The sequence below is a fragment of the Trachypithecus francoisi genome, unplaced genomic scaffold (genome assembly GCF_009764315.1).
Source record: "Trachypithecus francoisi isolate TF-2019V2 unplaced genomic scaffold, Tfra_2.0 Lachesis_group2, whole genome shotgun sequence".
In the NCBI taxonomy this organism is placed as follows: Eukaryota; Metazoa; Chordata; class Mammalia; order Primates; family Cercopithecidae; genus Trachypithecus; species Trachypithecus francoisi.
Window position 1 is genome coordinate 65592474 of NW_022681465.1, and position 12945 is coordinate 65605418.

Below are 12945 nucleotides of genomic sequence, written 5' to 3' on the forward strand. Positions count from 1 at the left end.
TGTAGTGAGCTGAGATTGTGCCACTGCACTCCAGCCTAGGTGACAGCGTGAGACCCTGTCTCAAAAAAAAAAAAAAAGAGTCAGTAATCACTAGAATATGAAATGGTGAAAGAGTCACCCAGGGAACCATTCCGAGGAGCGAAACAATTTACAACAGAAAACACAGGCCAAAATAGGATATTCACATCTTAAAATCATGCAGACATACCTTTCTTCCGCATGTGCATGTGATGAACTTTTCTGTCTCCATATTTGGGCTGCCGAATTCCACAGTTAGACAAAGAATTCCTGGCATGATCAGGATTCATTCCAAAATTTAAATGATGACTTGGATGAGTCATGGCCAGCTAAAATTTCAATGAAATAAGTTCAGTCTTTAAAACAGCATAAACTAGGTGCAATGGTTCACGCCTGTAATCCTAAGGTGGAAGGACCACTTTAGCCCAAAAGATCAAGACCAGCCTGGGCAACACAGTGAGACGCCATCTCTACAAAAAATAAAAAATTAGCCTGGTGTGGTGGCACATGACTGGAGTCCCAGCTACACAAGAGGCTGAGGTGGGAGGATCACTTGAGCCCAGGAGGTCAAGGCGGCAGTGAGCTATGATCACGCCACTGCACTCTATCCTGGGTGACAGAGGGAGACCCTGTCTCAAAAAACAAAAACAAAACAAAAACTCAGCATGGGAGCACCATCTTTGTATCATCCTAAATTAAGCAGGAAAGGGAGCTGTCTGTCCATTTGAATTTTAAGCCCTGATCTTTCCATCTTATCTCCCCAAGTATCTGCAAACAGACGACCTACAGAATGACAGAAAATATTTGCATACTATATATCCAACAAAGGACTAATATCCAGAATCCACAAGGAACTAAAACAAATCAACCAGAAATAATAATAATAATAATAATCCCATTAAAACGTGGGCAAATGACATGAACAAACATTTTTCAAAAGAAGATATAAAAATGGCCAACCAACATGAAAGAATGTTCAACATCACTAATCATGAGGGAAATGCAAATTAAAACCACAAGGAGATACCACCTACCACTTTACCCCAGTCAGAGTGGCCATTATTTAAAAACCAAAAAATAGCAGGTGTTGGTGTGATGCAGTGAAAAGGGAAGGCTTATAATACACTGAACTTTATATAAGCTATATGAATTGGTATAACCTCTACGAAAAACAGTATGGAGATTTCTCAAGAAACTAAAAGTGGATCTAACACTTGATTCAGTCCTCCCACTACTGTGTATCTACCCAAAGGAAAAGAAGTCATTCTATCAAAAAGACACCTGCACTTCTATGTTTACTGCAGCACAATTACAGTTGCAAAGTTAGGGAATTAACCTAAGTGCCTATCAACTGATGAGTGGATAAAGAAAACGTGGTATACATATACCATGGAATACTACTCCACAATAAAAATAATGAAATAATGTCTTTTGTAGCAACTCAGTTGGAACTACAGACCTTTATCCTAAGTTAATGAACTCAGAAACAGAAAACCAAATACTGCATATTCTAACTCACAAGTGGGAGCTAAGCTATGGGTACTCAGGGTCATACAGAGTGGTTATAATGGACACTGGAGACTCAGATGAAGAGTGTTGGGAGGGGGATGAGGGATGAAAAACTACCTATTGGGTATTGGGTGTATGTACACTATTCAGGTGACAGGTACACTAAAAGCTCAGACTTCACCACTATACAATTCATCCATGTAACCAAAAACCACTTGTACCCCTAAATCTACTGAAAAAAAAATTTTAAGTGGCCAAAACAAATTTCCAGATCTCTGACGCAAGCCCTCTTCTGCAAACAAACGTAAAAACCCACATCTTTAGGTTGAGCACGGCGGCTCACACCTGTAATCCCAGCACTTTGGGAGGTCGAGGCGGGCCGGGCGGATCACCTGATGTCAGGAGTTCAAGACCAGCCTGGCCAACAGGGCAAAAGCCCGTCTCTACTAAAAATACAAAAATCAGCCAGGCATGGTGGCGGGCACCTGTAATCCCAGCCACTCAGGAGCCTGAGGCAAGAGAATCGCTTGAACCTGGGAGGCGGAGGTTGCAATGAGCTGAGACTGCGCCATTGCACTCCACCCTGGGCAACAAGAGCGAGACTCTATACCAGAAAAGAAAAAAAAAAATCTACATCTTTCAGAGAAGTTAGAACACTCAGCACCTGGAAAAGGAGGAAAAGCTGGAAGAAGGTACTCAGATTTGACAAATTTCAGTTTTAGTCAATTTTTTTAGGGACGATCTCAAATAAATGTGAGAGAATGGGCTGGAAAGTAGCAGAGGCAACCAGGGTAGAGCAATGGAGAGAACTATGTTTCTATCAATCCTTGTCACTTCCCAGGATAGAAAACCCAGTGTACCATTTGTGACCTGCAAGATGAATTACTCCTATCTTGTTATGACGTGAGTTTACAGGAGAATAATTCTTACCTGTAACAGACAACGATCTTGGAAAGTATATCCTATCAACTTGTCCAAATGCATTAGGCATTGGTGGTAGCGGATATGATGGGTCAGAACAGGTAACATCATTGCATGCTAGGAAAAAAAAAAGTATTCAATATGTTTAACTTTATAAAAACTTATAAAGTCACTTCATTTGTTTTACAACAAGTCAGAACCATTTTCACATCCCAAGTTCCATCTCACTAAGTCCTCAAACAGCTTATTGGCTGCATGGCATTCTGGAGAATCCTCTGTGAGAGACTGTAGCTGTTAAGAGTATATAGTCTCTAGAATCAGAATGCCTGGGTCCAAATCCTGCTCTGCCACTTATTCACTGTGTGACCTGGGGCAAGTTATCTTACCTCTCTGCTTCAGTTTCCTCATCTGCACAATGAGAATAATAAATATACCTACTTTCAAGGATAGCTAAAAGGATTAAAAGAGGAAATACAAAAATCTTCTTAGAACAAGGCCTGTTAGCCCTCATTCCGTTAGGAATAGCCCTGGTTCTATCAGTATTCAGCAGGATAGCTTTGAGTAAGTCACATGCATTTCTGTGCCTCCTTGTCTACCTTTAATTAAAGGGGAATGGATTAGGATTCATTCATTCTGAAACTTTTTTAGGCTCAAGATATTTTTGAGAATCCAAGGAAAATGACTCTTTCCCCCAGAAAAATGTCCCTGTGCACAAACATGCAAAAGTTGTATAAAATTTTAATGGGTTCAAAAACCCCTGAAGCCCATGATTATCCTTTGAGAGCTTCTCAACCAGATATACCACCCTAGGTTTAACATTTAATGGTCTAACATTCTGAAGACAATTTTTAGAAAGACACCAGTACAGTTAAGGTACCCAAGGACACGGAATTTAAATTTTTCCTTCAATCCCTTTTCATTTGGCTATAAATTCCTTATTGGGAGATAATTTCATGGAAGGCATATCTTTTTCTTTTCCTTAATACTGTTTCCCAAGAACACAAAAGAATGTAGGGAGTCATTCTTACTCATCAGAACCTGGAGGATGGACCCAGCCCACAGAATGACTGACATATGCTTTATATTATTTCAGTCTTTGAAGTATTTTAAGCTGGCATTGTTTAAAAGTACATGAAAATGGATTTGCTTCAAACGATAGAAATTAGTTATGTTATTAACTTATAAAGAAAGATTCATTCTACCAAATAGGATCTCTAATCAACAAAAAAATCTTTCTTGCCAGTTCAATTCAGTAAGTATATAATTGAGCACCTCCACGTGTAAGGCCTTACAATATGTGTGGGAGACAGAAAAGGTGAAGACATTGTTTTTGCCATTAAAGCTAGAAATATGCCATTAGAATTGTAATTATCAGCACTTTAACCACTTTGTTTTTATAAGTGCTGTATTGATAAACACAACAATATGGAAACAACATGCACAATCAAAGTATAATAGCTTTCCAGCCATTTAAACTGCAGGAAGCTCAAGAGTTGATGCTAAAAACTCAAGGTGGATAGGACATGGGTTAGGACATGAAGACTACTCAGTGCAACTGCCTTTTCTAAAGCATGAACTCAACCTGGTGAATTGTTTACTTTCTTAATATTTCCTATGAGACATGAATCGCTGCCTGTCAGGAAAATAAAACCCTCTTTAGAGTTTGCTGATTATTTAAAAATTACCTTTTTTTTTTTTGAGACAGGGTCTCACTGTCGCCCAGGCTAGAGTGCAGTGACACAATCACAACTCACTGCAGCCTCGACCTTCCAGGCTCAAGAGATCCTCCCACCTCAGCCACCAAGCCCCAGCAGCTGGGACTACAGGTGTGCAACACCACACTCCGCTGATTTCTGTGTTTTTCGTAGAAATGAGGTTTCGCCATGTTGCCCAGGTTGGTCTTAAACTGCTGGGCTCAAGGGATCGGCCTGCCTCAGCCTCCCAAAAGGCTAAGATTACACAGGCATGAACCAGTGCACCGGGCCCAAAAATTACTGTTAACTTTAAGCCCAAATCTGTATCTTTGTAAGTTTTACCCCTTTAACCCGAGTTCTACCCAGAAACAAAATGCATTTAATGGCAGGCTTTCCACATCTTGTTTTAGCTAACCTACACCTTACTACTTTACTTCCTTTAACCTTTTCTCATGTAAAACAGCTTTGAATTCCTTAACCACTTTCTCTAAATCTGCCCCAAACAAAGCCTGTTTCTCCTTCCAAATAAACCTTTTGTGAGTACCATGGAAGGGTATAGATGACCCGTGTCCATCTTGAATCCCAGACATCAAGTCTCAATGTTACCTACAAGACTTTAAATTTCTAGCTCAGTTTTTAAAAGTATCAGTCTCTGCAATATTAAAATACAATCATCTTTATGTCTGGCATCTTTATGTCTGCCAACCGCTTTAATTAAAACAAAAAAAAAAAAAGAAACTCAAATTCTCCCATAAAAATAGAGCAACTAGACTAGCAAAATGAAAGACCAATGAACATTATCTACATAAAAACTAAATGACAAGGTACCCCCTTGAGTCCCTAACTAAGAGTAGATGAGGAGAAAGAGCTATGTCTCAGCATCTGTGTGACAGAAGAGAGACACAGGTCCTGATAATGGAAGAAACTCAAAATTAACAACACATGTTCACCGGAAATAACCCAAACTGGAGAGGGCTCTGCCGAATCTAATTCATTGAGTGAATACAGGAGGACAGTCTAACTGTGCTGAAGACACCTGGGACCTACAAACACTCAAAACAAAAAAACAAAAGGTGAAGCTCCCTACAAGGTAAAAGCCCCACAACGAGGAGAAAGTGCTGCGAGTGCAAGCCACATTTCGCTAGAGAAGGATAATGAAAGGCAAAAGAGAGAAGGTCCAGACAAAAGCAGAGAAGAGAAGTGGAGGGGGCAGGTCTTAGTGTGAAGCCATATTACTTCTTTTATCACTGCAAAAACAACAGGAGGAGGAGCTCCAGATCCATGAAAAACTATCCTGGCTTATACCCCCTTTCTAAAAGTACAGGAAAATATTTCATTTAGTTTACTTAATTTTTAAGTTTCTTAAAGAGCAACAGAAAAGAATCATGATCAAATCCCATTCAAAGATGTTTCTAAGAAGAGGAGTAGAATAACATCCTTGCTGATAATAAAAACATTCCAGAGGCTGGATGCAGTGGCTCACGCCTGTAATCCCAGCACTTTGGGAGGCCGAGGCGGGTGGATCACGAAGTCAGGAGATCGAGATCATCCTGGCTAACACGGTGAGACCCCATCTCTATTAAAAATACAAAAAATTAGCTTGGTGGCGGGTGCCCGTAGTCCCAGCGACTCGGGAGGTTGAGACAGGAGAATGGCATAAACCAGGGAGGCGGAGCTTGCAGTGAGCCGAGATCGCAAGACTCTGTCTTAAAAAAAAAAAAAATTCCAGAGAAACATACCAATAACCTTCTAAGCAAATAAATTAACAAAACCATAGGAGGATTAACACAAATTACAAATAAATATTACATAAATTCGGAAATGAGATTAGAGGAAAGGAAGATTTGAAAAGAAGTGAAAAAATTCAGGAAAAAGAAACATAAAAGAAGATAACCACTTCAAGACTAAACAAGAAGGAACACAAAATCAGATTAACCCAATGAATAATGCTTTTGAAAAATAGAAACGAAGAATTCAAGAGAAAATGATGGATCCAGAAGAGAAGCAAAAAAGATATGACACATATATCTTATAAAAAGATGTAAGATGCAAGAAGTAATTACTACTTCTTGAATGAAGAATTCAAGAGAACATGATAGATCCAGAAGAGAAGCAAAGAAAATATAAGATGCATATAAGTGGAGTACTTTAAAAATCAAAATAATAGAAAATAATGAAATGTGTAATACAAGAAAAAGAAAACTTTTCCTGAGATAAAAGACAACTTGAAAGTATATACTGAAAGTATATACAGCATATCTGAAAAAATTAACTGAAAAGAGCTGAGACATATTCTAGTAAACTATTGGTTTCTAAAGAAAAAGAAAAAATCCTTGAGCACTCAGACAAAAGGACCAAGTCACTTAAACTCATATTGTTATCACACTTTTTTTTTTTTTTTTTTTTGAGATGGGTTCTCACTCTGTTACCCAGTTTGGAGTACAGTGGCATGATCTCGGCTCACTGCAACCTCCATCTTCCAGGCTCAAATGATCCTCCCACCTCAGCCTCCCAAGTAGCTGAGACCACAGGTGTGCACCACCACACCCAGCTAATTTTTTGTACAGCCGGGGTTTCGCCATGTTGCCCAGGCTGGTCTCAAACTCCTGAGCTCAGGTGATGCACTTGCCTTGGCCTCCCAAAGTGCTGGGATTATAGTCGTGAGTAGCTATACCTGACCATATTGTTACCACACTTTTGACAGCTATGTTTTATGCCAGAAAACAATGAGAATGTATTTAAAATATTAAAGAAAGAAAATGTGATCCACAGATTTTATATCCAGCCAAACTGACCGTTAAAATAAAGACCACAGGCAAACTGTGAGGAACATGCAGAAACTCAAGGACCACTGTTTCTATAAGGCCTTCTTGAGGAATGGTTTAGAAAATGAGCTTCAGACAAACGAGAAAGGGGAGGTGGGAGATTGATAATGACATATGATCTGATGATCACTTGCAAATATATTTTTGGTAGATAATCACAAATGAGTCAACGTAAGAAATAATTACATATTCTAACATTGATTAGTACAACCATCAGAAAACAAGGGAGAATAAGAAATATATAAAGAGTAGGATGAGGTTGCTGCCTGCCTTATTAACTTGCAACAAATGGATATCACTTCAAATTAGATGCCAGGTGAGAGAGAGGATTATGGGAAGAAGCAGAGAGAAGCTACTTTTACTAAAAGACAACAAGATACACACACACACAGAAAGAAAGAGAGGTAACGGAGCAATGTAATTATACCATAAAGCTGTCAGTATAAAGGTAACTATTAGAATAAAAATACAAGCCTTCCTGAATACGAAGGATATAAAAAGGAAAAAAACAAAGCCAATATAATGGATTTCATAGTACCCACTAACATAAAACAGTTTTACAGAAAGAAAGCCAAACATCAATAAGCTCTATACATTGCTATGGAGTGACCTCCCAGACACATGGTTTGTTGTTGTTGTTGTTGTTGTTGTTACTGTTGTTTTGTTTTGTTTTTTAGAGATGGGGTTTCACTCTGTCACCCATGCTGGAGTACGGTGGTACAATCATAGCTCACTGCAGCCCCGAACTCCTGGGCTCAAGTGATCCTTCCACATCAGCCTCCTGAGTGGCTAGGACAACAGGTGTGCACCACCACACCTGGCTAAGTTTGCAATCCTCCTGCCTTGACCTTCCAAAGCACTGGAATTTACGGTCTGAGCCATCACACCTGGTCCAGACACATTGTTAAGTGAACAAAATCTCAGTAAAGTGTGTTTAAGATACCACCATTCATACAAGAAAGAGGAAAACAAACAAAAATATATATTTGCTTATATAAAAATAAAAAATTAAGCCTTTTTTTTTTTTTGATGGAGTCTCACTCTGTTTCCCAGGCTGGAGTGCAGTGGCGTGATCTCACCCCATTGCAACCTCTGTCTCCTGGGTTCAAGCTATTCTCCTGCCTCAGCCTCCCAGGTAGCTGGGACCATAGGCACACACCACCACTCCTGGCTAATTTTTTGTATTTTCAGTAGAGATAGGGTTTCACCATGTTGGCCAAGCTGGTCTCAAACTCCTGACCTCAGGTGATCTGCCTGCCTCCGCCTCCCAAAATGCTGGGATTACAGGAGTGAGCCACCGCGTGCGCAGCCAGATCTTTTTTTTTTTTTTTTGAGACAGAGTCTTGGTCTGTCATCCAGGCTGGAGTGCAGTGGCACAATCTCGGCTCACTGCAACCTCCACCTCCCAGGTTCACACCATTCTCCTGCCTCAGCCTCCCGAGTAGCTGGGACTACAGGCTCCCGCCACCACGTCCGGCTAATTTTTTTTTTTTTTTTTTGTATTTTTAGTAGAGATGGGGTTTCACCGTGTTAGCCAGGATAGTCTCAATCTCCTGACCTCGTGATCCACCCGCTTCGGCCTCCCAAAGCATTGGGATTACAGGCGTGAGCCACCGCGCCCGGCCACAAGCCATTTTTAAAAGACAGTTACCTATCGGGGGTGGGTGGCAAGAAAACGATACAAGGAACAGAGATAGAAGTTAGACTTTAAAAAAAAAAATACACTTGACTCTGTAAATCTGACTGCAGAGTCATGTAAACATTTTACATAATTATAAAACAATCTTTAATTTTTAAAAGGCATCTAGGCAAGGCACCGTGGCTCATGACTGTAATTCCAGCACTTTGGGAGGCTGAGGCAAGAGGATCACTTGAACCTAGGAGTTTGAGACCAGCCTGGGCAACAAAGCAAGACCCCATCTCTACAAAAAATAGAAAAATTAGCCAGGCATGTTGGCATACACCTTTAGTCCCAGCTACTTGGGAGGCTGAGGTGGGAGGATGTGTTGAGCCTAGAAGTTCAAGGCTGTAGTGAGCCATGATCGCAGTGCCACTACATTCCAGCATAGGTGACACAGCAAGACCCTGACTCAATCAAGTGGTCAGTCAGTCAATGGAACCCTTAAAATCAAAAGTAAAATGAAACAAATTAATTCTGTGTATCCAGCTTGTGGCATAACCACGAGATACAGAAAATTGAGTGTAAATCTCCAGTGAGATACAGCTATAGATAATCAAAGACAAAAAAGAACAGTCAGTCCCCAACTTACAATGGTAAGACTCAAAAATTTTTGACTTTACAATGACATGTAAGCAATATTAATTCAGTATGCTCCTCGACTTATGATAGGCTATGTCCCAATAAACCAATCATAAACTGAAAATTCAACTTATGATATTTTCAACTTACTCCATGTTTATTGGGATGTAACTCCATTGTAAGTCAAAGACCATCTGTCCTCTCAAACAAACAAGCAACTATTTTCCATCACCATATTGGTGGTGGTGCTGTTAAATTGTTAATCTGGGACTACTAGTTGTGCATTATGGAATAAATCAAATGAGTAATTTTTGGTGCTGTCCCACAGGATCTCAGGGTAATCAAATAGTTTGATGAGGAAAAGATCCTTTTTTAAAAGTATTTTAGATCTTTTCCAAAAGTATTTTAAGTAATAAATGAAGAAAGACAGAATTAGAATATCATTTTGGCAGACCTTAATTAATTACTGGGTCTAAGTAACGATCCATCGATGACTGATAATGTCACATACAAATAAAGAGAGTCCTCACCACCAGCTGTGAAAATATCTTGCAAAAAAACTGAACTTAAATCTGGTCAGTGCTGTTCAAAAGAACACTCTATGATGATGGAAATATCCTATTATCTGTGCTGTTGTAATGGGCAGTAGCCACATGTGTCTACTGAGCACTCAAAGTGTGGTGAGGGTAACTGAGAGGCAGAATTTTTAATTTCATTTAATTTATTTAAATTTAAATAGCCACATGCAACCAATGGTACTGGACAGTGCAGTTTTAGATCCAACTACCAATTTATAGGAAACACAAGGGGCAGAAGTACCTGGTAAATGACACCAGAAAGTTGCAATCAGCAAAACTCAGACTACACTGTAGGAACTCTACAGGACACATAATCCAATTTCTTCAGCAACAAATGTTTGCAAGGGAAAAAAAGGAGAAATGGAATGAGAACCTACAGATTAAAGAGACTTAAACAACATCAACTAATCACAATGTATAGATCTCACGTGGACCCAAATTTAAACGGACTAAAATAAATTTAATAGATGAGAAAAATGTAAACATTGACTAGGTATTTGATGATATTACAGAAATGCTTTTGATAACAGTCAAAGCTAAGTGACAGTTTACAGAGTTCATTATACTTTTCTCTTTCATCTTGTGCGTTTTAAATTACTCCTAATAAAATATAATACTAGCCAGACGAGGTGACATGCACCTGTAGTTCCAGCTATAGGAGGCTGAAGCAGGAGGACTGCTTGAGCCCAGGAGTCCAAGGCAACAAGGCCAGAGTGCAGTATTATTGCACTTGTGAATAGCCACTGCATTCCAGCTGGGGTAACACAGCAAGACTCCCATCTCTTAAAAAAAAAAAATTCTCTATCAGATCAGTTAGCCTTTAAACAAATCTTTCCTTTCTTCACAAGCAGCACTACGCTCCAATTAAAAAATCAAGTATCTCATACAGACTAAAAATCAAAATTCCTTTGTTAATAACTATGAAGCCATTGCCCTCAGACATTCCTCCTTCCCTCTGCTACAAGATCTAATTTAGAAAATACATCCTTCAACTTGCTGTCCAAAGTCTGTGAATCCCTAGAGATGTTACTTTTCACTGTTGAGTCATTCCTTGACAAATCATTGAGCAAGAGAATCAGATAGTTTGATAATGCATGGCAGCCTTCCATCCCATTCCAGATGGCCACTCTAGGAAAACAGCACATTCATTAATTAGTCCAAATACAGCTCTCTGTCCACTCAATACAAATACCAACCACCACGACTCAGCTTTCCTCAAAGGCCAACAGTTCTCCAGGCACCTGTGCTTCCTTTCTTTTCCTTAAGAAGTTACAGTGTCCCCGCATTTGGCATGAGTCTCCTACTGATGATGTGACTGTGATGGTGTAAATTCTTTGCTCCTTTTTTCATGTCTTCTGAGTTAGTTTACTGATTTCCATGGACCACCTTCTCAGTATAGCACATGGTCCAGGCGCCTCTCTCTACAGAAGATACCAATTTAACCTCAGTGTGTGAAACCCTTTTCTTAAAAAATACAGGTCCTATTGCAGCATGTTGCTTTTCTTCCTCTTCTGAGCCATTATGCTGAATTTTTTAGACTCAGATTCAGGTTTTGATTCCTTTTTCTTCCACATTACCCAGAATTCACTCTAACAAGCAGCAACACAGAAAAAATTATTCAACGATTTATCTACAAACATAGTGACAGGTCCATATTCGGTTCACATATAATTACAAGTTATAGCACCCACTCCTAGGTTTTCAATCCTCTTAACATTGGCTGGGGCACCAGACAGAATTTTCTAATCTCCTAACAACCCTCGGTAACTTCTCTGGTTGGGGAAATGTACTTCCAGAGGGAGATGCTGGTACTGAAGTCACTCCATCTCAGATTTATCACAATGGTTTCCATCTCCTGCAGCCACCAGATAGCATCTCAAGGCTTTTACTAGCAACCTACTAGCAATTATCACTAAAAAACAGTAGGTTCTATATCAATGAACTACCGAATACAGAGAAAAACTACCAAGGATTTTAGATAAGCCCTTTCTTCTAAAAATTAAGTATGAGCCTATCTGTTCAAAGACGTTGAATAATCATAAAATTATTCAAAGTATTCAATGTATAAATTCACTTAACTGCTATTTCCCAGTCAATTCGATTTTTATTCTTTATTACCAAAAATACTAAATGCTTTTATTTTGGAGGTGTTAAACTGCATTATGATATGCCAACAGCTTATGTGAGGAAAACACACCAAAAGAAAACATTTGGCCAGGCGCGGTGGCTCACGCCTGTAATCCCAGCATTTTGGGAGGCCGAGGCGGGCGGATCACGAGGTCAGGAGATCGAGACCATCCTGGCAAACACAGCGAAACCCCATCTCTATTAAAAATACAGAAAAATTAGCCGGGCGTGGTGGCGGGCGCCTGTAGTCCCAGCTTCTAGGAAGGCTGAGGCAGGAGAATGGTGTGAACCCAGGAGGCAGCGGAGCTTCCAGTGAGCGGAGATCGCGCCACTGCACTCCAGCCTGGGTGACAGAGCGAGACTCTGTCTCAAAAAAAAAAAAAAAAAATTTATTCTAATACAAGAAATTAAATATCATTGTAAGCCACAGCCAATTCCACTTGTAAAAAAACAACAAACACACTCTTGGTCCCTTTCTCAAAAAAATCACAGGTTTTATTAAACATCATCAAAATTTTTACATTAAGAACAAAGGCCAAATAAACAATAAAAAATGTTAACATATATGACTTGTGACTAGACAAACCTGCACTGGACTAAACATTTATTAAGGATGCAAAAAGACCCTATCCTAAAAATATGACTAAAATAGCTTCTAAAATATATTCAGATGTTTGGTCATTAATGCTACATGATAAAACATTTTGTCTGATTTCGTTACAAGAAAACTAGGGGGAATGGCTTTGCTGCCTTCATTGTTCACTGAAGGAATTTCAAGGTTAAAAAATTTCAAACAAAATGTATGGCAAACATCAATAATTTAAGGGCAACTGTTCAGAACCTTTGTGTGATGCATGTAAAATACCTGATAATTTTAAAACATAAAAATTCCAGGAAGAGCTAACGTATCATCTGTGGCAAAAACTCTTAGTTAAAATGTACTCAGAGGTTCTCTACTTGTCAAAGGTTTTCTGTAAGATGTATCAGTAGAAAGGAAGACTTTCTGATCGTTA

The 12945-nt window shown here is 39.3% G+C and overlaps 1 protein-coding gene across 6 annotated transcripts in view; it reads right to left on the reverse strand.

Moving 5' to 3' along the window:
* Positions 1-12945, reverse strand: part of DROSHA (drosha ribonuclease III) — a 139993-nt gene that overhangs the window by 51290 nt on the left and 75758 nt on the right. For all 6 annotated transcript variants that reach the window (XR_004429776.1, XM_033179268.1, XM_033179273.1 and 3 more), the window contains 2 exons: positions 2458-2565; positions 209-347 (listed from right to left, as the gene is read on the reverse strand). Coding sequence is in view for 5 of the 6 variants with exons in the window: in XM_033179268.1 (XP_033035159.1) it covers positions 209-347; positions 2458-2565 (247 nt within the window). In the remaining variant the exon portion in view is untranslated. The remainder of the gene's footprint in view (positions 1-208; positions 348-2457; positions 2566-12945) is intronic.